Source organism: Myotis daubentonii, chromosome X (genome assembly GCF_963259705.1).
Source record: "Myotis daubentonii chromosome X, mMyoDau2.1, whole genome shotgun sequence".
NCBI lineage: Eukaryota > Metazoa > Chordata > Mammalia > Chiroptera > Vespertilionidae > Myotis > Myotis daubentonii.
The window spans coordinates 36946025-36971313 of NC_081861.1; the positions used below are offsets into that span (position 1 = coordinate 36946025).

At 37.0% G+C, this 25289-nt stretch overlaps 1 protein-coding gene across 1 annotated transcript in view; it reads right to left on the reverse strand.

The window, feature by feature from the left end:
* The window catches only part of LOC132225065 (glutamate receptor 3-like), a 347385-nt gene that overhangs the window by 158588 nt on the left and 163508 nt on the right, over positions 1-25289 (reverse strand). The window contains 1 exon segment of the mRNA XM_059680281.1: positions 23102-23289. Coding sequence (XP_059536264.1) covers positions 23102-23289 — 188 coding nt within the window.

The window sequence follows — 25289 nt, forward strand, 5'->3', positions numbered from 1 at the left end:
ATTTGAAAGCATGCCCATTAGGATAATGGAAAACAAGGAAAGCAAAGAGGAATGGGATCTATTATTTTACATATTGGCCATAACATGTTTCTGGGAGAAGAAGATGGAGAGGCATAGGTATTAGAAATATTTTGACCTTATATTTTATGATTAATATAGTCATATGCAAAAAATAAGCTGTAAGTTTTTCTAATTCCTTTTATTCTACCAGCATGTGTGTACCTAGTCTTTATTATATTATTTTACATTTGTTAAGATGCTTCTCTCTAACTTGGTTCACAGTATTAGGGATTATTAGACATTAAAAAATTACCTTTATTGTTGCCCCCCTTTTTTCCTACATTGGCCCTCTCCACCATGCACCCACCACTCCCTGGCCTTCACCACACTACTGTGTGTCCATGGGCTATGCATATATGCATATAATTCCTGGTTAATCTCTCCCCACCCACCCCCTTCCACCCCACCACCACTTTCCCTCTGAAATTTGTCAGTTTGTTTCATGCTTCTATGTATCTGGATCTATTTTGTTCATCAGTTTATTTTGTTCATTAGATTCCACATATGAGTGAGATCATGTGATACTTATCTTTCTCTGACTGGCTTATTTCACTTAACATAATACTCTCCAGGTCCATCCATCCGCTGCAAATTGTAAGAGTTCCTTCTTTTTTACCACCTCCCTGCCACATAATATTCCATTGTGTAAATGTACCACAGCTTTTTAAATATATATATATGTATATATATACATATATATGTATATATATGTATTATATATATATACATATATATGTATATATATGTATATATATATTTATTTCAGAGAGGAAGGGAGAGTGAAATAGAAACATCCATGATGAGAGAGAATCACTGATCGGCTGCCTCCTGCATATCCCCAACTGGGGATCGAGCCTGCAACCTGGGCATGTGCCCTTGACCAGAATCGAACCTAGGACACCTCAGTCCACAGTCAAACACTCTATCCACTGAGCAAAACCAGCCAGGGCTGCACCAAAGCTTTTTTATCTACTCATCTGCTGATGGGCACTGGGGCTGTTTCCAGATCTTAGCTATTTTAGCTGCTATGGACATAGGGGTACCTATATTCTTCCTGATTGGTGTTTCTGGTTTCTTAGGATATATTCCTAGAAGTGGGGTCACTGGGTCAAATGGGAGTTCCATTTTTAGTTTTTTGAGGAAACTCCATACTGTCTTCCACAGTGGCTGCACCAGTCTGCATTCCCACCAGCAGTGCACGAGTGTTCCTTTTTCTCCACATCCTCGCCAGCACTTGTCGCTTGTTGATTTGTTGATGGTAGCCATTCTGACAAGTGTGAGGTGGTACCTCATTGTTGTTTTAATTTTCATCTCTTGGATGATCATTTTGAGCATTTTTTATATGTCTCTTGGCCTTCTGTATGTTCACTTTAGAGAAGTATCTATCTAGGTCATTTGCCCATTTTTTAATTGGATTGTTTATCTTCCTTTTGTTAAGTTGTATGAGTTCCTTATATATTTTGGAAATTAACCCCTTATTAGATGTATCATTGCCAAGTATATTCTCCCATGCAGTGGGCTCTCTTATTGTTTTGTTGATGGTTTCTTTTGCTGTGCAGAAGCTTTTTATATTGATGTAGTCCCATTTATTTGTTTTCTTCATAGTTTCCTTTGCCCTAGCGGATGTATTGGTAAATATGTTGCTACAAGAGATGTCTGAGATTTTTCTGCCTCTGGTTTCTTCTAGGATTTTTATGGCTTCATGACTTACATTTAAGTCTTTTACCCATTTTAAGTTTACTTTTGTGTATGGTGTAAGTTGGTGATCTAGTTTCATTTTTTGCATGTATCTGTGCATTTTTTCCAACACCATTTATTGAAGAGAGTGTCTCTGCTCCAATGTATGCTCTTGCCTACTTTGTCAAATATTAATTGAGCATAATGGCTTGGGTCCATTTCTGGGGTCTCTATTCTTTTCCATTGATCTATATGCCTGTTCTTGTGCCAGTACCAGGCTATTTTGATTACAGTGGCTCTGTAGTATAACTTGATGTCTGATATTGTGATCCCCCCAACTTTGTTCTTCTTTCTCAAGATTGTGATTCCTCTAACTTTGTTCTGCTTTCAAAAAAAAAGATTGCTTTCAAAAGATTCGGGGTCTTTTTAAATTCCATATAAATTTTTGGAGTGTTTGTTCTGACTCTGTGAAATATGTTATTGATATTTTAATAGGGATTGCATTGAATTTATACATTGCTTTGGGAACTATGGACGTTTTAATGATGTTGAGTCTACCAATCCATGAACATGGTATATTCTTCCACTTGTTTATATCTTCTTCTATCTCTTTTTTCAATGTCCTGTAGTTTTCTGAGTACAAGTCTTTCCACTCCTTGGTTAAGTTTATTCCTAAGTATCTTAATTTTTTGTTGAAATGGCAAATGAGATTTTTTAAATTGCTTTTTCTGAGAATTCACTATTGGTGTATAAAAGTGCCATGAATTTCTAGGTATTAATGTTGTATCCTGCTATGTTGCTGAATTCATTTATTAAATCTAGTAGTTTTTTGGTGGAGTCTTTAGGGTGTTCTATGTACAATGTCATGTCATCTGTGAATAATCATAGTTTTACTTCCTCCTTTCCAATTTGGATGCCTACTAGACATTTTAAAAAGGAAAGACAGAGAACTTTTGTTTTGCTCAATAGTGCCTAGTATAGTGCTCTGAATATAAGCCCTTCTGTGATGTTGACCTCAGAACAATTGACTGGCCTTTCTCTGGGAAGCTTTCTATGTAAATTACAATTCCTGGCCTAGAAGTCTGATCCCTTTGCCTTCCTTCTTCATGATTCATCTCTTGATTATACAGTGATTTCTTAGGTAGCTAAGCAATTATTTATCATCTCCAAGAGGCCCCATTCTGTGCAGCCTGATTCTCAATCATTGGAGCATGGCTTCGGATCACCCTTTGAAATCCTAGTAAGTAACACTTGCCAAATACCTTACCTGTCTTTGTCTTTTGTGTTATTCAGTCCACCTGTAGACACAGGCTGGTAATAAATAAATGGCATCCAGTTTTGGTTCAAGAGATCTCTAGTGTAGTTGTACTTCTATCTAGTACTTATCCCTCAATATAATTTACTTAACATGAAGGACATACACCTAATTATGAAGTATAGAACCACTGCTATATCGTGGTGAAAGAATGTTTAACCCTCATCTTGTAACCATACCTCTGAAAGCAGGTCTCAGAGGAACTGTGGCAGTAAGCATGGAAAGGAGGAGGAGAAATGCGAATATTTACTTCCCTATTGCTGCACCTCCACACCTATGATTTATCCTAGTCATGTACCTTGATCATCTTTTTGTTTTGTTTTGTTTTTACTTTTGCTAGGGTAAACGTGGATATCTATGGAATAATGCAAAATATATGCAAATTTTCCCTATCGGGAAGATTCCCTGGAGTAGCCTATACCACCTCAGATAGATAGAAAAAGGGTTAAAATTATTCCAAAATAGTGATGGGAACAAATTCCATTACTGTGCAAAAGCACTCTCCTCAACCCTGCCTTACAAAGCAAATATCATGACAGTTGATTGGAAGACCTACATTTACACTGAATGAGACTAGAATGTTCAGAAAAACCTACTTGCCAGGAATAAATTGGACACTATGACAGGGACATTTATGTTTTTAGGCCATAAGAGATATGGGTGAATAGGAGCAGGCTCACCCCTAACATTTTTGGGCTCCATGGCAAGAGTACAAATCAAGGACCACATACTGTATATCTAAATGTTACAAAGTCCAGGTCCAACATAGTGGTGGAGTAGGTGGATGTTATACTCACCTCCTCCCAGGACCAAAGTAGAATTACAACTAAAATATAGAGCCATCAAATTGAATAACCAACTGAAGACTAATTGAAGAGAATTCTTATAACCAAGATTTACAGAAGAAGCCACATTGAGACTGGTAGGAAGAGTGGAGATGTGAAAAAGGGCTGGCCCAGGAGCCACATGCAGAGGTGTGTGTGTGTGTGTGTGTGTGTGTGTGTGTGTGTGTGTGTGTGCGCGTGTGCGCTGAGATTCCAGAGAGATATTTCAGCCACAAGATTACCCCTGAGGAAACTTAACCCCATGCTGAGCTTCCTAGCTGAGAGCACCAGAGCTGGGAAGAGGCACCCATGTAACATCTGACTGTGAAAATCAGCAGGGATCCCGGTTGGTGCTTGAGTGTCAACCCATGAACCAAGAGGTTACCAGTTCAATTCCTGGTCAGGACACATGCCCAGGTTGCGGGCTCAATCCCCAGTAGTGGGCATGCAGGAGGCAGCCAATCGATGTTTCTCTCTCATGGATGTTTCTCCCTCTCTCTCCCTCTCTTTTCCCCCCTCTCTCTCTCAAATCAATAAAAACATATTAAAAAAAGAAATATCAGTGGGTGTTTTGTCTGACAGAGAGAGATGATTGTCTGCTAGAAACACAGGCGCCCTCTTAAAAAGCCAAAATCTCTGGACTCTAGCAGAGGGGCAGGGCAGGGGGAATGGAGCAAATGAATTGTGTGAGTAGAGACTGGGTTTTATAGCTCTGGGGAAAGAGCAGAAGAAACAGTTGCCAGGAATGCTGTGCTGAGTGACTCTTCCACACCACAGATGCCATCTTTCTTGGGTGGAGCACTCTCATCCATGTGGCATTAGCCTTGGGAAAAGCAATAACTCCACCCTCTGGACTCCCTGTAGTGTCACCCTGAGGAGCTTGCACGTTGCTGAGGAATCAGCTGCCTAGATTGGGGTGTAGAGGTCTGGGCAGACTCAGAAGGTGTCAGTGACTGAAGTGAATGGTTCTGGGGCAGGGGTCATTTCCCCCCATTTACCCATCAACCTGACTGGCATCTCTCCTGTACAGAAGATGTGCTACTGGCAGCCCTACCCTCCCAACTCCTGGTGACTCCACCCTGCCAAGGTCAGAACAGAATCCAGGAAAGACTGAGTTGTGTGGCTCTTGGATGGGGGCCACTTACACTTTCCCCAAAGGCTGACCAACACCTCCCCCTTAGGGGGATCCACTAGCACTATCCTCCTGATTCCCAGTGCCCCCTGCTGAGATCAGGCTCCTGGAAGAATTGAGATAGACTGAGTTGTGTGCCCCAAGGACAGGGACCATTTCTCCTTTGCACTCCCTAGCAGTGCAGAGTCCTCTCTTCACATGGTCAAATCTTGGTCTTCTTGGGCCTGATAAACTGTTGGCCTCACCCTGACGACTCCCTGAGACCCCATACCACCACAAAGGTGTGCAAGCACCAAGCATTTGACGACTGGGTTTAATATACCCCGGGACATTTGCTGAGTGGCCTCAGACCCAGCACTGGCACCATGTTTGAACCTGTATCAGTCTGATGAACACCAGTCACCCCTACCTGGTGACTCACTGAGAGCCTACCTCATGCAACTCGAATACCACCAGAGGCTCTTTCAGTGACTGAGCCAAACAGAAAGCCAACAGATGGAGGCAGGTGGAAGAGGATTTGGGGGTGCCTTGGAAATTTTGCTGACCTGCCCCCAGGCCTGATGCTGGTAAAAGCTGGCCTTGGTGCACAACATTGGTCCTTTCTTCACACACCCAGGCCCAGCAGAGGCAGCCACAAACTATGTATCCCTATGTAGCTTCAAACAGGCTGCCAAGGGCCAGTCACAGGCAGTGTCTGAAATTGGCCTGAAGCAGAGTTCTTCCCAAAGGCTCTAGAACCAATATACCCAGTGGCTAGTTTCAGATCACATAAAATCAGGATCCAATTAGCTTCACAATTGGTATAACCAAAGGGAAGTCTTGGCAGGCAACACAACCTGATGAAGTGAATTCTCATCCATGTGGTCAGCACCTGCAGCAGCTCATACACTGAAGTACAGGTTGAGTCTCACAATCAACCACCTGGAGGGTCAACCCCACACATGAACAGGCCAATAGAAATCAAGACTGAATGACAACAGGAGGGCTCACATAACAGACATTCCTGGAGCACCCAGCTCAGGTGATAAAGGAGACTATGCCAATGGCTCCCACAGGATACCTACAACATAAGGCCACCCCACCAAGACTGGAAGGTGTAACAGATCTACCTAATACATAGAAACAAACACAGAGGCAGCAAAAATGGGGAGACAAGGAAACATGCCTCAAATGAAACATAGGAAAATCTCCAGAAAAAGAACTAAATGAAATGGAAGCAAGCAATTTACCAGATAGAGAGTTTAAAAAATGGTTATAAGAATGCTCAAGGAACTTAGTGAGAACTTCAACAAAGAGACAGTAAGCTTATTTCGCTTAGCATAGTACTTGAAATAAGCCAGTCAGAGAAAGACAAATATTACATGATCTCACTTATATGTGGAATCTAATCAACAAAATAAACTGACAAACAAAATAGATCAGAGACATGGAAGCATGCAATAGATGAGGATTCTCAGAGAGAAGAGGGGAAGGGGGAGCATTAACCAAAGATCTTATATGCATATATGCAAAACCATGGACTCAGACAATAATTTGGTGAAGGCCTGTAGAGGGGGAGTGAGTGAGAAGGAGAAGGGGAGTGAGTGAAGAGGAGGGGGGGTCAATAGGGGAAAAAACGAGGGCATCTGTAATCCTTTCAACAATTAAGATAAAAAAGAGAGATAGCAAAAGCTCATAGAAACCATAAAAAAGAACCAGTCTGAAATGAAGAATACAGTAGAAGGAATAAACAGTAGATTGGATGAAGCAGAGATCGAATCAGTATTTTGGAATACAAGGTATCAAAAAACACCCAATCAGAGCAGCAAAAAGGAAAAAAAAATTAGTTTAAGGGACCTTTGGGACAACATGAAGCATAACAATATCTGCAATATAGGGGTACCAGGAGAAAAAAGAGAGCAAGGGATCGATAAACTATTTGAAAAAAATAATCACTGAAAACTTTCCTAATCAGGTAAAGGAAAAAGATACACAAGTCTAGGAAGCACAGAAATTACCAAACAAGATGAACTCAAAGAAGCCCAAACAAGACACTTCATTAAAATGGCAGAGGTTAAAGACAAAGAGAGAATCGAGAATCTTAAAATCAGCAAGAGAAACACAGTTAGTTGCCAACAAGTGAGTTCCCATAACAGTGTAAACTGATTTCTCAACAGAAAGATTTCAGAGCAGAAGGGATTGGCATGAAATATTCAAAGTGATGAAAAGCAAGGACCTACAACCAAGATTACTTTACCTAACAAGGCTACCATTTAAAATTTAAAAAGAAATAAAGAGATTCCCAGGACAAGAAAAAGCTACCACCAAAACAGTATTAAGAGAAACGTTAATGGCTCTTCTTCAAGAAGAAGAAAAACACACACCCAGTGGGATGCAGTTAAAAGAAAAAAATGGCAATAAATATGTACCTATGAATAATTACTTTAAATATAAATAGCTTATATGTTCTAATCAAAAGACATAGGCTATACAGCAGAGGATATAATCCTTGAATAAAACACCTACTAATTATGTAATGAATATCTATGACTTCAGACCTAAGAAAAAATCCATTATTTAAAAGACTTAAAAAAAGACATAGGATAGCTGAATGGATAAGAAAACAAGATATATATATATATATATATATATATATATATATAGATATAGATATAGATATAGATATAGATATAGATATAGATATAGATATAGATATAGAGAGACCCACCTAAGAACAAAGGTACACACAGACTAAAAGTAAAGGGATACCTGGCCAGATAGCTCAGTTGGTTAGAGCATCGTCCCAATATGCCAAGGATGCAGGTTTGATCCTCAGTCAGGGCACATATAAGAATGCATACCAATGAATGCATAAATAAGTGGAACAACAATTGATGTTTCTCTCTCAAATCAATAAATGAAAAATTAAAATAAACTTTAAAAAATTAAATGGATGGAAAAATATATTTCATGAAAATGGGAAGAAAAAAGCTGGGTTAGCAATACTTATATTACATTATATAAGTACATATTAGATTACAACTAATGAAATTAAAGCTGTAATAGAAAAACTACTCCCAGCAAACAAAAGTCCTGCCCCCAGGCCTGATGCTGGTAAAAGCTGGCCTTGGTGCACAACATTGGTCCTTTCTTCACACACCCAGGCCCAGCAGAGGCAGCCACAAACTGTGTATCCCTATGTAGCTTCAAACAGGCTGCCAAGGGCCAGTCACAGGCAGTGTCTGAAATTGGCCTGAAGCAGAGTTCTTCCCAAAGGCTCTAGAACCAATATACCCAGTGGCTAGTTTCAGATCACATAAAATCAGGATCCAATTAGCTTCACAATCTCAGGTTGGCCTCACAGTGGCCACTCTTTCTTTGACGTGAGCAACAGGCCCTCTGAGAAAACAACAACAACAGCAAACCAAAGACTATAATAAGAGACAAAGAAGAACATTACATAATGACAAAGGGAACAATCCAACAAGAAGATATAACCCTTGTAAACATTATGCACCCAACATAAGAGAACCCAAGTATATAAAGCAAGCCTTGATGGAAATAAAGGGAGAAATTGACAGTAATACAGTCATAGTAGGGGATTTTAACACCCTATTGACATCAATGGATAAATCATTCAGACAGAAAATCAACAAGGAAACAGCAGCCTTAAATGACATACTAGATCAGAGGGAATTAATTGATATCTTCAGAGCATTTCACCCCAAAGCAGCAGAATATACATTTTTTTTCAAGTGCACAAGGAACATTTTCTAGGATAGACCACATGTTAGAACACAAAACAAGTCTCAATAAATTTAAGAAGGTTGAAATCATATCAAGCATCTTCTCTGACTATAATGGCATAAAACTAGAAATTAATCACAAGAAAAAAAACTGAAAAAACACAAAATGACATGGTGGCTAAATAACATGTTACTAAAGAATGAATGGGTTAACAATGAGATCAAGGAAGAAATCAAAAGATACCTTGAAACAAATGAAAATGAGAACACAACAACCCAATATCTATGGGATACAGTGAAAGTAGTACTAAGAAGGAAATTCATAACATTGCAGTTCTACATCAATAAAGAAAAACTCAAATAAACAATCTAACTTTATACAAAAAATTACTAGAAAAAGAACAACAAACAAAGCCCAACGTGATTCGAAAAAAAGAAATAATATAGATCAAAACAGAAATAAAAGAAATAGAGTCTAAAAGAATACAGTGCAAAAGATCAATGAAACCAAAGCTGGTTCTTTGAAATGATATGACTGACAAAACTTTAACCAGACTCATCAAGAAGAAAGAGAGAGGATACAAATAAATCAAATCAGAAACAAAAGAGAAGTAAAAAAAAAAAAAAAAGAAAGAAAGAAAAAAAAACAAGAAAAAAAGAAAGAGGAGATGTAACAACTGACACCAAAGAAATACAAAGGATGGTAAGAAAATACTACAAACAACTATATGCCAGCAAATTGGACAATCTGGAAGAAATGAGTAAATTCCTAAAAAAGTACAAATTTCCAAAACTGAATCAGGAAGAATCAGAAAATCCAAATAGATTATAACTAATGAAATTAAAGCTGTAATTAAAACACAACAACCTCCCAACAAACAAAAGTCCTAGACCGAATGGCTTCACAGGTTAATTTTACCAAATATTCAATGAAGAACTATCACCTATCCTTCTTAAACTATTCCAAACAATTCAAGAGGAGGGAAGACTCCCAAGCTAATTTTACAAGGCCAGCATTATCCTAATCCCAAAACTGGATAAAGACACTACAAAGAAAGAAAATTATAGGCCAATATCCCTAAAAAACATAAGTACTAAACTCCTCAACAAAATATTAGCAAACAAGATCCACCAATGCATTAAAAGATTATGCACCATGAACAAGTGGGATTTATCCCGGGGATGCAAGGTTGGTACAATATCCGCAAACCAATAAACATGATACACCACATAAACAAAATGAAGGATAAAAACCACATGGTTATATCAAATAGATGCATAACAAATACTTGATAAATTCCAAAACACATTTATGATTAAAAAAAACTCTTAGCAAAGTGGGAATAGACGAAACATACCTCAAAGTAACATAGGCCATAAATGACAAACACACAGCCAACCTCATACTCAATGGGCAAAAATTAAAAATATTTCCCTTCAGACTGGGAGCAAGACAGGGATATCTGCTTTCACCACTTTTATTCAACATAGTTCTGATAGTCCTAGCCACAGGAATCAGACCAGAAGAAGTAAAAGGCATTCAAATTGAAAAGGAAGAAGTAAAACTGTCATTATTTGCAGATCACATGATCCTCTATATAGAGAACCCTAATGATTCCACTAAAACACTATCAGAACTGATAAATGGCCCTAGCCGGTTTGGCTCAGTGGATAGAGCATCGGTCTGTGGACTGAAAGGTCCCAGGTTCGATTCCAGTCAAGGGCAAGTACCCTGGTTGCGGGCACATCCCCAGTAGGAGATGTGCAGGAGGCAGCTGATCGATGTTTCTCTCTCATCGATGTTTCTAACTCTCTATTCCTCTCTCTTCCTCTCTGTAAAAAAATCAATAAAATATATTAAAAAAAGAATCTCATCTTAAAAAAAAGAACTGCTAAATGAATTCAGGAAAGCAGCAGGATACAAAATAAATATCCAGAAATCAATTGCTTTTTTATACACCAATAATGAACTATCAGAAAGGGAAACTAAGAAAATAATCTCATTTATAATTGTTTCAAAAAAAATAAAATACCCAGGAATAAATTTAGCCAAGGATATTAAAGACCTATACTTGGAAAATTACATGACACTGAAGAAATAAATTTAAGAAGATACAAATAAGTGGAAGCATGTTCGTGTTCACAGATAGGAAGAATTAACATAATTAAAATGTCCGTATTACCCAAAGCAATCTGTAGATTCAATGGAATTTCTATTAAGATACCCATGGCATATCTCACAGATCTAGAACAAATAATCCAAAAATGTATATGGGACTACAAAAGACCCCAAATAGCAACAGCAATCTTGAGAAAGAAGAACAAAGGTGAAGGAATCACACTACCTAATATCAAACTATCTTACAAGGCCATAGTAATGGAAATAGCATGGTATTGGCATAAAAACAGACATAGGTCAATGGAACATAATAGAGAGCCCATAAATAAACTCATGACTTTATGGTCAATTAATATTTGATGAAGTTGGAAAAAACATACAATGGGGTAAACATAGCCTATTCAATAAATAGTGTTTGAAAAATTGGACAGGTATGTGCAAAAATAATGAAACTAGACGACCTTCTTACACCATAGATAAGAATAAACTAAAAATGGTTAAAGAGTAAATGTTAGACTTGAAACCATAAATATCCTAAAAGAAAACCTAGGCAGTAAAATCTTGGACATTTCTTGCAGCAATATTTTTTCTGATATATCTCGTCCAGCAAGGGAAATAAAAGAAAATGTAAACAAATGGGACAACATCAAACTAAAGGTTTTTGCACAGCAAAAGAAACCATTGACAAAATGAAAAGACAACCCACTGAATGGGAGAAGATATTGGCCAATGTTACATCTGAAAAAGGGTTAATATACGAAATGCATTAAAAAATCTTATAAAACTCATTCCCCCCAAAAAACAAACAATCCAATTAAACTATGGGCAAAGGACATGAGTAGACACTTCTCCAAAGAGGACATACAGATTGCCAATAGACATATGAAAAGATGCTCAATGTCACTAATCATCAGAGAAATCCAAATTAAAACCATAATGAGATACCACCTCATATCTGTTAGAATGACTTTCACCAATAAATCAATATACAACAAGTGCAGGCCAGGACATTAAGAAAAGGGAACCCTCATGCACTGTTGGTGGGAATGCAGACTGGTGCAGCCACTGTGGAAAATAGTATGAAGTTACCTCAAAAAATCAAAATGGAACTACCTTCTGACACAACAATTTCCCTTTTGGGAATTTATCTGAAGAAACTGGAAACATTAATTTGAAGGAATATCTGCACCCCTATGTTCATTGAAGGAGTGGATTATTTACAATAGCCAAGATTTGGAAGCAGTCCTAGTGCCCATCAGTGGATGAGTGGATAAAAAAGTTGTGGAACACTTATACAATGGAATACTACTCTGCCATAAAAATAAGGAAATCTTCCCTTTTGCAACAGCATGGATGGACCTGGAGAGTATATGCTAAGTGAAATAAGCCAGTCAGAGAAAGACAAGTACCATATGATTTCACTTATGTGTGGAATGTAATTAACAAAATAGAAACAGACTCATAGATACAGAGAACAGATTGATAGCTGTCAGAGGGTTGTTTAGAGGCTGGGTGAAAAAAGTGAAGGGATTAAGCAAAAAAAACCCTTCATAGACACAGACAGTAGTATATTGATTTACAGAGGGAAAGGGGGAAGGGTGGACGTAGAAGAGGGTAAAGGATGGATAAATGGTGATGAAGAGACCTGACTTGGGGTGGTGAACACATAATACCACATACAGATGATGTATTATAGAATTGTACACCAGTAACCTACATAATTTTATGAATCAGTGTTACCACAATAAATTCAATAAAAATTTAAAAATTAAAAATAAATAAATGTTAAAAAGTCCAAAAAACAAGGTAGACCTTGGCCTGGCCCACATATCTATCTGTGAACTAAATAAAAATCTGTCACTTAGAATAATCTGGGGAGGCCCATTTTTAAACAAAATTTGTCATTTTCTCATTTCTTATGGCCAAAATTGTCATTTTCTCCCTCACTACTCCTGCCCTTGACCCACTGGCCCGCTCGCCCCCTTCTGTGCCTTTGTGCTTTGATCTGGGGAACCCAGTTTTTTATGTGTCCCTCTCCCTTTTTTCCCCCTAGATACTCACTCAGCTACTATTTTTTCAAACAAACAAACAAACAAACAAACAAACAAAAAAACACCTCTTAAGAACACATAGGAAAAAAAAGTCTTTGTGTTTTAGTGTTTGTGGTATGAGGAGCCACCTAAAGCATGGAGCTCAATGCAATGGCCCCTCTCACTTGGGTTGAAGGGTGATACTAAGTGGTAAGGAGAAGCATGCCCCTTGGAGCACTGCTTCTCAAGTCTAGTGGCCTACAAATGCCAAGCACCTACCCAAATCCTTATCCTATGGGCATTCATACTTTCCCAGAACCAGTCCTATTTTATGCTTGGTTTTCTGGGAATTAATGGAGGGAAGGGAAACGGTACCTTCCAGACTTTACCAGTTACAGTTAGCATACGCCTTAGAAATGGAAGAAGGAAATGGGCATTACCTAGGGCAGTTTTAGTAAAATAATGAAGACTGTGGTTCTCTTTTTTAATATTTTATTTATTTATTTTAAAATTTCTTTATTGATTAAATTATTACATGTGTCCTTATACCCACATTACCCTCCCATCACCCCCACTCATGCCCTCACCTCCCTGTTGTCTGTGTCCATTGGTTAGGCCTATATGCAAGCATATAAGTCCTTTGGTTGATCTCTCCCACTTACTCCCATCCTCCCCTACCTTCCCTCTGATGTTTGACGGTCTGATTGATAAGACTGTGGTTCTTTACCTGAGAAGAAATGCATGCAGATGGGAATGCTAGTTGTACTTACATATCACTCTGTGAAAGTACTCCTCATGATTTATTCCTACTCTTGTGGTGCTCATTTCATAGTTAGATTGTTTGGGCACCATAAGTAAATGAACTTGTTCATCATAAATAAGCTTCTTACCAAAGGGCATGTTTAAGTAGCATATTTTCAATTTCATGTGCTGGTGGAATATGCATCATCATCAAATGAAGGAAGTGCCTATGAAATGCTTGTTGTATAACAATGCTTGTTGTAAACAAAGCTGTTCCAAGTCTCAACAGGATGCTTATCTCTTAAAACCTCTGCTTGACTCTGCTCTGATTGAAAACTTCAGAAGAGTTTAATATTATATTATATTATTATTTTTTAATTACTGTATTATTTTCCAAATGAACAAATGTAAACCTACTTTTGCCCTACCCTATATTTTGGAGTGAGCACTGTTTTCTTTATATTACAGTCTCATACTTTAGAAAGGCCCCTAATATTGTTCCTCTTGTTTAAAAATAGTTATCTTTGCAAGCCTGACTTACTAACTTGGACGTTTTATTTCTTAAAATGATCATCTTTGAGGTGACAGTCAGGGTTCCTCAAATGAAAGAAACTGTTGAGATTGAGCTGCTTCAGGATTCTGTCCTTAAGAAGAGCTAATTTCATATAATCTATGATGAGGTGATTTTACCCTGGAATATTTCAAGGGAAATCACACATTCTATATTTTTTTTCTCCTGTATAGCACATTGAAATGTATTGGTTTGGTCCCCACGCAGATTGCATAAACTGTAATTCAAGCAGGGACTATGCTGAGATTTACCTTTGAATTATATATGGAAAATAATAAAAACATGGTAAAGACTGAAGGGGGATGTTTAAATCTCTTTAAGGAGTCAACCTTTTAGATATCCAATGCATAGGCAAATTAGAAAATACCCGCATCTGTCCATTAAAATAAGTCTTCTATAATGGTATTTACTTGTCAACACACAGGATTAGATTGGAATATTTGTGTATCATTTAAAATAATCTTAAAACTATTCTATATCTGACTTTTCACTAATACAGAATAGATTCATCTTCATACAGCCTCAGCTGGTGAGACTTTATTTTCTTCCAGTTTCTTCTCTTCTTGTAATGAGTTCTTTCTAATGCTGACTCTCTCTCTAGTCTAGTTAAACTCATTCACTCTGATATTGTCCTTAGGCATGCACTGTAGTTGGTCAGTGTCCTCTTTATGATAACTCATTATACTTAAGGATTGTATTTAAAGTGCATCTTGGCTCTCTTTCACCAGGTTAAACAACCCCAACTCATTTAGACTTTCCTTGTAGGCCCTATTTTCTAATGCTTTAATCTTTTTCTGCTTTTCTCTGGGTCTTCTCTAATGCTTTGCAACTGTTTTGAGAAGTAACTTGATGAGCAGGCCTAATCTACATTTTGGCATTGGCTAAATATTTAATAAGTGACTTAAAATTAAGAAAGGTGGTTCAGTGTAGGGGCAAGATCACTGGACTAGGAGTCAGAAGACGAGTTCTGTCCTTATTCTGCCACTTACTAGGATTGAGCAGAGAGCCACATTTGGTCAAATCACCTAAATGTCTCTAAGCATCAGTTTATCATCTGTAAATCTGGGCTAAGTGCACCTGCCCTGTCTACCTCCCACAGTGAGGCTCAAATGAGATAAATCTGTGTAAAAACACTTTGTTTAGCATCAAAGCACTATTCAAACATTATGTGTCAGGCACCTTTCTAAATGCTTTATATATATATCAACTCATTAAAATTCAGATACCATTCTATAATGAGGAAATGGGGGCATAGATAATTAAATAATTTGCACCAGGTCACACAGCTAGAAAGTAACAGAATCTATGCAGACTGGCTCCAGAGTCCATGCTCTAAAACTATATGCTCTGCTGCCTCTAGAAATAAATATTAAGAGCCATTCATTTTATGGAGTATAACCTTCAAAAGCAGTCCACAGGTATACACTACTGGAATGGAGGATCTATTCAGTCATGGGTAGATAACTGTATGAGAGGCAACCTTTTCACAGTTAATGTTTAGGTTGGTTGTTGAATTAAGGCAGCTGTCCACCAGTGAGGAGCGCCTCATGAATACAGTAATGCAATAATAGGATTGCTACATCGGGTCAGGTTAATGGTTCATTCATCGTAGTACACATACATCTTCTAGTAGATGGTGCTCTTAATTCTTAGATTCAGGATCTACAATTTCTCAATATTCTTTGTGAGCCCTGACAACCCTTCATGCTTTCATTTGTCTCTACCCCTGTCCTCTTGTATGTTAATTGTTATAGCTATAAATTTGGAATACTTTTATGCATTTATTTTTAAACTTTTTTATTGTTTATTGTTTAAAGTATTACATATGTGTCATTTCTCCCCCATCAACCCCTCCCTGGCCACTCCCACCCCCCCAGAACAAGCTCCCACCACCCCAGTGTCCATGTCCATTGGTTATGCTTGGAATACTTTTAAAAATAGGTTAACTGTTAAGGACAAATATTAAAGACAGATTAATACCTAATGGACTCTTTTTATTTCTACTGTAGTATTAAAGGTTGAAAGAGATCAAATGAACTTTCTAAAGAAATGTTGGAAGAATTTTGATTTGCCCCATAAGTGTTTAAACATTCACAAGGAAAATTAGAATCTATATTATGAAATGAGGAGGTTATACTATATAATACTATATTTATGACCTGCTTATATTTGAAAAATTGTACAATATTGAAGTCTTTTCATTATCACCCATTGGATGTAGTGTACAATATGAACTTACATTATGTCAAATCTGATCTATAGGGAATAGGGTTATAGTGGTGTAAATGGCTCTTCTACCTCAGATAGTGGCATTAAGTGTCATTTTGTGGGAGGCTATAGAAATTTCCTTCATGAAAATAACCTTCCCCCAAAGCTGAAAACACCATTGGAAATGGGGGCATCTTTTGGGAAGACTGAATACTGACTGAGTTATAAATATTATTCCAACCCATGATCTGTATAGTGAATTATGATAAGTTTACCAAGCATGGTTAGGAAGCAATGAGAAAAGTATTATCTCTGTATCTTACTATAAAATTTATTTAAAAATATTTTCTCTAAAGAAATATGTTGAGTTCTTTACTTAATTTAAATAATTTTTTAATGAGAAATCTATTTTTATCCACAAAAACTAAACTTTGGCAATTTTCTTATTTTATTTTTTTAAATACATGTATTTTATTTTTTTAATTGTTTTATTGCTTAAAGTATTACAAAGAGTATTATATATGTCTCCTTTTTTCCCCCTTGACCTTCCCCTAGCCTCCCATACCCTCCAGTGTCTTGTGTCCATTGGTTATGCTTATATGCATGCATACAAGTCCTTCAGTTGATATCTTACCCTCCCCACCCCCAAACCCTCCCCGGTCTTCCCACTGTAATTTGAGAGTCTGTTGAATGTTGCTCTGCCTCTGTATCTATTTTTGTTCATCAGTTTATAATGGTCTTAATTATCCATAAATGAGTGAGATCATGTGGTATTTTTCTTTCATTGACTGGCTTATTTCACTTAGCATAATGCTCTCCAGTTCCATCCATGCTGTTGCAAATGGTAAGAATTCCTTCTTTTTTACAGCAGCATAGTATTCCATCCTATAGATGTACCACAGTTTTTTAATCCATCCATCTGCTGATAGGCACTTAGGCTGTTTCCAGATCTTAGCTATGGTAAATTGTTCTGCTATGAACATATAGGTGCATATATCCTTTCTGATTGCTGTTTCTGTTTTCTTGGGATGTATTTCTAGAAGTGGGATCACTGGGTCAAATGGGAGTTCCATTTTTAACTTTTTGAGGAAACTCCATACTGTCTTCCACAGTGGCTGCACCAGTCTGCATTCCCACCAGCAGTGCACAAGTGTTCCTTTTTCTCCACATCCTCTCCAGCACTTGTCGTTTGTTGATTTGTTGATGATAGCCATTCTGACAGGTGTGAGATGGTACCTCACTGTCGTTTTGATTTGCATCTCTCGGTTGATTAGTGACTTTGAACATGTTTTCATATGTCTTTTGGCCTTTCTTCTGTCTTCTTTTGAAAGGAGTTTACTTAGGTCCTTTGCCCATTTTTTGATTGGATTGTTTATGTTCCTTTTGTTAAGTTGTATGAGTTTCCTATAAATGTTGGAGATTAAAGCCTTATCTGTGATAACATTGACAAATATGTTCTCCCATGCAGTGGGCTTTCTTGTTGTTTTGTTGATGGTTTCTTTTGCTGTGCAGAAGCTTTTTATTTTGATATAGTCCCATTTGTTTATTTCCTCTTTAGTTTCCAATGCCCTAGGAGCTGTATTGGTGAAGAAATTGCTTGAGCATATGTCTGAGATTTTGTTGCCTTTGGATTCCTCTAGTATTTTTATAGTTTCCCATCTTACATTTAAGTCCTTTATCCATTTCGAGTTTACTTTGTGTACGGTGTAAGGTGGTGGTCTAGTTTCATTTTTTTGCATGTATCTGTCCAATTTTCCCAACACCATTTATTGAAGAGACTGTCTTGACTCCATTGTATGTTCTTCCCTTCTTTGTCAAATATTAATTGAACATATTGTTTCAGGTCTATTTCTGGGCTCTCTATTCTATTCCATTGATCTATATGTCTGTTCTTGTGCCAGTACCAGGCAGTTTTGAGAACAGTGGCTTTTTAATACAGCTTGATATATGGTATTGAGATCCCACCTACTTTGTTCTTCTTTCTCAGGATCACTGCAGCTATTCAGGGTCTCTTTTTTATTATTACAGATGAATTTTTGGAGAGTTCATTTTAGGTCTGTGAAATATGCCGTTGGTATTTTAATGGGAAGTGCGTTGAATTTATAGATTGCTTTGGGTAGTATAGAGATTTTAATGATGTTGATTCTACCAATCCAGGAACATGGTATGTTCTTCCATCTGTTTATTTCCTCCTCTATCTCTTTTTTCAACGTCCTGTAGTTTTCTGAGAAGAGGTCTTTTACCTCTTTAGTTAAGTTTATTCCTAGGTAGCTTAATTTTTTTTTGGTGAGATGGTAAATGGGATTGCTTTTTTAGTCTCTCTTTCTGTAAGTTCACTATTGGTATATAGAAATGCCATAGATTTCTTGGTGTTAACTTTTTATCCTGCTACACTGCCGAATTCATTTATTAAGTCTAATAGTTTTTTGATGGAGTCTTTAGGGTTTTTTATGTACAATATCATGTCATCTGCAAATAAGGATAGTTTTACTTCTTTTCCAATTTGGATGCCTTTTATTTCATCTTCTTGTCTAATTGTAATGGCTAATACTTCCAGTACTATGTTGAACAGGAGTGATGAGAGTGGACATCCCTGTCTTGTTCCTGTTCTTAGGGGAAATGGTCTTGGTTTTTGTCCATTGAGTATGATGTTGTCTGTGGGTTTGTCATATATGGTGTTTATTATGTTGAGGTATGACCCTTCTATTCCCACCTTGCTGAGAGTTTTTATCAAAAATAGGTGTTGGATTTTGTCAAATGCTTTTTCTGCATCAATTGATATGACTATGTGGTTTTTTTTTCTTTCAATTGGTTTATGTGATGTATCACGCTTATTGATTTGCGGATATTGTACCATCCTTGCATCCCCGGGATAAATCCTACTTGGTCATGGTGTATGATCTTTCTGATGTACTTCTGGATCCGATTTGCTAAGATTTTGTTGAGGATTTTGGCATCTATGTTCATGAGGGATATTGGCCTGTAATTCTCTTTCATTGTGTTGTCTTTCCCTGGTTTTGGTATTAGGGTGATGCTGGCTTCATAGAATGAGCTTGGAAGTGTTCCTTCCTCTTGAATTTTTTGGAATAATCTGAGGAGGATAGGTTTTAGTTCTTCCTTGAATGTTTGGTAAAACTCCCCTGTGAAGCCATCTGGCCCTGGGCTTTTGTTTGCTGGAAGATTTTTGATGACTGATTCAATTTCTTCCATAGTTATTGGCCTATTGAGATTTTTAGATTCTTCCTGATTGAGTTTGGAATGTTGTATTTTTCTAGGAATATGTCCATTTCCTCCAGGTTGTCTAGTTTGTTGGAGTAGAGTTATTCATAGTATTTTTTAACAGTCATTTGTATTTCTGTGGGGTCTCTTGTTATTTCGCCTCTATCATTTCTGATTTTGTTTATTTGGGTCCTCTCTCTGCTTCTTGGTGAGCCTGGCTAGAGGTTCATCAATCTTGTTTATCCTTTCAAAGAACCAGCTCTTGGTTTCATTGATTTTATCTATTGGTTTTTTGGTTTCTATGTCATTTATTTCTGCTCTAGTGTTTATTATCTCCTTCCTTCTGCTCACTCTGGGCTTTTCTTGTTGCTCTTTTTCGAATTCTTTGAGATATAGAGTTAGATGATTTACTACCATTTTTTCTTGGGTTTTTTTTTTTTTTTTTTTTTTTTTTTTTTTTTTTTTTTGAGATAGGCCTGTAGAGCTATAAACTTCCCTCTCAGGACTGCTTTCATTGTGTCCCATAGGTTTTGGATTGTTGTGTTTTCATTGTCATTAGTTTCCAGGATGTTTTTAATTTCTTCTTTGATCTTATTGGTAACCCAATCAATATTTAATAACATGCTATTCAGCTTCCAAGTGTTTGAGTGTTTCGCGTTGTTTTTATTGTAGTTTATTTCTACTATTATGCCATTGTGGTCTGAGAAGATGCTTGGTATGATTTCAATCTTCTTGAATTTGGGGAGACTTTGCTTGTGACCCAATATGTGGTCTATTTTTGAAAATGTCCCATGTGCACGTGAGAACGTATATTCCGTGGTTTTGGGATGAAATGCTCTGCATATGTCAAATAAGTCCATCTGATCTACTGAGTCATTTAGGATTGCTGTTTCTTTGCTGATTTTTTGTCTAGAGGATTTATCCAGTGATGTCAGTGGTGTATTTAAGTCCCCTACTATGATTGTATTGTTGTCGATCTCTCCCTTGATATCTTCCAGGAGTTTTTTATGTATTTGGGTGCTCCTAAACTTTGGCAATTTTACAATATCATTAGAATAGGCTTGAGCAGAGAGCCACCATCTTAAACTTTTGCGAAAAATGTGTGTTTTAATGATTATATCATGTAGCTGCAGGTACTATTTTGCCCCTTGATGGAAGCATAGTAAAATCACAAAACTTATTGAAATAAACTTCTTCAATATTCAACCATTTATCCATTTATCTACCCATCCCTCTATCCATCCAACACTATGGGCCAGGTATCCTGTTGGACACTGGTGATACAACAGTGAACACGACCAACATGGCCCTTACCTCAAAGTAATTATGGCCTAGTAAAAATTCCTTAAATAGCACCAAAAACAATCATGAGTTGACAGATTTGTGACAATTTCTTGAAAGAGAGAAAAAATAAGTGAAATTAACTTTTTAGCCTTACCTGGATTTTGCTAAAACATTTATTTGAAAAAAGTGCTTCCTGAAAAATTGTATTTTGAGGGATACTCTAAATGTGCATATAGAAGAAAGAAAGATAGAAAGTGAAACATGAAAAGAGAAAATTTTTAAAAAATGTTACTTTGGTTTTCCTAAATAATGATTATTTTCCATAGCATTTTATGCTTTTTGAAGCAATTATACCAGCCATGTGAGTTGGAGAAAATATTATTTTCCCTATTATATAGATGAGTCAGCTGAGGCATAGATATTTAAGTGCCCAATATCCCACAGCTATATAGAATTCAGAGTTCTACCCACTTCTTTTTCTATTACATCATGCTGAAAAATCCCAGACTCCAGTATAAGGTCCTATAAAACCCAAAAGATTTAACAAAATGTAAGATATTCAGGAAGCCAAAGTCACTAGCACAAAAAGGAAAACAAAGTACCACAAGGAGGATGTTTCTCTGCTATAGGCTATTAAGTAGGTCACCCACTAAAAGGCTATTTTGGTCTAAAATTTTAGAGGGCATGTAGTACATACACCAACATCACTGACCTGATTCTTCACTTTCAAGATCTAAGAAAATCAAAGGCAGGTTTTTTTTTTTTTTTTTTTAAGGGAGGGGTGGGTCATTTGGATAGCTCAAGAGAATGTTAGTTGGGAAATTTGATTTAGCAAGGCTAGTGCTCTAGATTTTCTGTGAGGTGTGATTCACTAGAGGTGATGCTGTTTTAAGAAGGGGACAGCTTTGTATCTCTATAATGCAGAGTCAGCGGTTTCTCTTTCTTTCTTTCTTTCTTTCTTTCTTTCTTTCTTTCTTTCTTTCTTTCTTTCTTTCTTTCTTTCTTGCTTTCTTGCTTTCTTGCTTTCTTGCTTTCTTGCTTTCTTGCTTTCTTGCTTTCTTGCTTTCTTGCTTTCTTGCTTGCTTTCTTGCTTTCTTGCTTTCTTGCTTTCTTGCTTTCTTTCATCTCTTTGTCTTCCTCCCCTCCTCTCCCCACTCCTCCCCTCTCCTTTCTCTTCTCCCCTCCCCTTCCTCCCTCCCCTCCCTCCCCTTTTCTCTCTTTTTTTTCTATTCTCTTCTTATGGAAGCACATCTGACAAATTGTTAATATTTAATTTTCTATAAAACAGCTCTCCCAGACAATGGCTGCTCACTATAATTCCAATCTCTGAAGCTGTTTTTGCCCCCAGGTACACTGGGATCAAATTAGAATGGAAATTTTTTTCTTACTGTTTATTTATGGAAGCATAGGCACTTTGTTATTAGCTGGCAATGAAGCTACTAAGGAAAATAATATACTTTCACCTCATTTCAATTTGACTCTTTACTTCATTGTATCCATCTGGCTTAAGGTAAAACATTTCTTCTAATATTTTAATCTTAAATTTAAATATCCAAGCTTAATGATGATTTTTCCCTAGTCTAAATCTTCTAAATCTTTTTCACTTTGTTCACATTTTAAAAACCATGAACTTTTTTTTATCATATGCCATCTTAAAAATAGTCTTAAATTACATACACATTTGCCTCTTCTCTCTCTCTCTTTCTCTCTCTCACTCTCTCTCTCTCTCTCCCTTGCCCCCCAAAGAGGTATGGTTTGCAAAAATATACACAAATTTGGAAACCTAGTGAATACTGCAATTAGGCTCCTGAAACAAAACCCCTGCCCTTTTGCCCTGCCTGATTCCTTGTCTGTTCCCTGCTGGAAGGATGGTGTAGGCATGGTATAGGAAAGGAAGAGGATTACTTTGAAAGATTCAGCTATCTATGAAACAGAGGTGTGGAAGGATATGTTTATTTGATAGGTAGCATTAAATTGCAGAGACCTCCAGGTTAATCATGGTAATGCAATTTTCAACAGCTTAGATTTTCTTTCTTTTCCTGCAGCCACTGGGGAGGAAAAAAGGATTAGAAAGACTATCAAAAACCATTGGCACGTTTAGTCTGGTTGGGTACTTAATTTATTAGCAGAAATGCGAACTGCCTCAGGTTGATGATTTAACATGTTGGCTGGGGGTGGAATAAATCTCACACTTACCTGTTCCAAAATTGTGTTAATCCTTTCGACTTCGCAGTCAATCAGGTATCGCTTTTCCTGTCTCCTGTCCATTTCTTCAATGATGCGCCTGAATTCTTGGACGTCCTTTATGTTTCCCACAGACCTTGCTGTCACTTGCCAGTTGTTTTGCACTGCTGCTTCCATAATTGCTTGGAGGATGGAAAATCCTGAATGAAGGAAAGACAGCCATGATGATTTTTTTCCTTTAAAAGTCTTTCTGTAGGTATTAAAAGTTCTATTGAATTTTTATTCACAGCCCATTGAGCCTCTGTGAACCTTATCTGTTGTGGACAGTAGGCTTAGCTATAACCTCAGCCTTAACCTTCCAGTTTGCAACTCTATCTTGTTTTAAAGGGAGGAAGATTCTACAACTTGTGGCCACCAGGTTAGGTGTTCATCAAGCCTGTACTTAATCAATCACAGCTGAATTATTTTTATTGACATGCATTATCAAAATATCTATGGAGCCTTAGCCAGTTTTGCTCAGTGGATAGATCATTGGCCTGCAGACTGCAGAGTCCTGGGTTCAATTCCGTTCAAGGGCACATACCTTGGTTGCAGTTGCAGGCTTAATACCTGGCCCTGGTCAGAGTGCGTGAAGCAACCAACTGATGTGTCTCTCTCATATTGATGTTTCTCTCTCTCTCTGTCTTTTCCCCTCTCTCTAAAAATCAATGGAAAAATATACTTGGGTGAGGATGAACAACAATAAAAAAATATATAGGATAAATGCCAAGATCTTCTTTATATCTGAATACAATCTTCCCTATTGTAGTTGAAGCTCATTTCTTTCATCTTCCATAAACATTCTTCAGAATAAAGATAGCTTTAGTAGAGATAGAACCTTATTATAATATAGCTAATCCTTATATAGGCTCAGTTTTCTTTCTCATGGACTGCTACCAAGCCAACAAAGTAAATTATATCTTTCAAGTAAAATAACCCTAAGAAAACCTGACAAAAATGGTCTATTACAAAGATACACTGATTCTTTGATCACAACATGATGAAAAAGTTCAATCATACTAAATCTTCCTGAGTTCTTCCCATTTCTAAATTAAATTTACCAGGGATTCTTGTGTTTTTTTTTAGTTAATTTATATCAGACAACCATTAATTATTAATACCCTGGAGCTATGCCAAATAGAAAAGAGAAAAAAAATCTGATGCTTGAGTTTTTGGTAACCTTTTTGGAGTCAGGGTTTGAGAAGCTGGGAAGAACAGTATATCTTAAAGTATGAATCACAGAATATTACAGGGCTTTCTAAGTATTAGTCTTTTAGACTATTCGTGTCTCTATTTTATATCATTCCTCTATTTTTGCTTCTGGTATTAGTCCATAATTTAAGTGTAATTTAATCAACTGCTCACATCATTTTATTGGGCTATGGTCAAAAGCAACTTCCTTCCTCCCATAAATTTAAATAGTTTTCCATTTATATTTAGGTAATGACTAATGGGAGTGGGTGATGAGGATGATTTGCAAAGCCAAAATGATCTGTGGCATAACAGTTTGGCCAAAGAAGTAGAAAATGAAGGAAGCTTGTGTTGCCCTTTAAACATATTCCAGGTTCAGTGCTGTCTTGAGCTCACCCTGTAGTGTAAGCAGACTATGGTTGGGAATCTTCTCCACTGCACCATAGAAAATGGTATTGACATTTGGAGATCACGCTTCAGGGAGATGGCAGCAGTGACTCAGTCGTCATTATGATTCCTTTGTGTGCTGGGTGTATGCAGGAAGAAGATCACAAAAGAGACCCAAGCACTTGGTAATTTCCAAATAGCAATTTCAGCACAGGAGCTCAAAATTACAGATCAGAGTAAATTACCATTGCTTTAAATGTTAATTCTTACTCTTTTTAAGCCAACCACACATATTTATTTCTCAGATTTACATTTTTGTGTGGGTTTTCAATGTGCTCTTTGCTTCAGTGGGAGTTGAGGGCACATGGTAGGCCAAAGCATGGGATTAAGAAATAAGCATAGGAAGAAAGAGATTAAAATATTTGAAAATCTTTCTTAAGCAGTATACAATAAGGCCTTATTATTTTGAATACCACTAATTAACAACTTATGAAAACTCACCAAGGACTAGTTTGAATTTTACTTCTGTACTATTTATGAAGAAAGTATTGACTGAATAATAATGGCAATGAAATTACACACA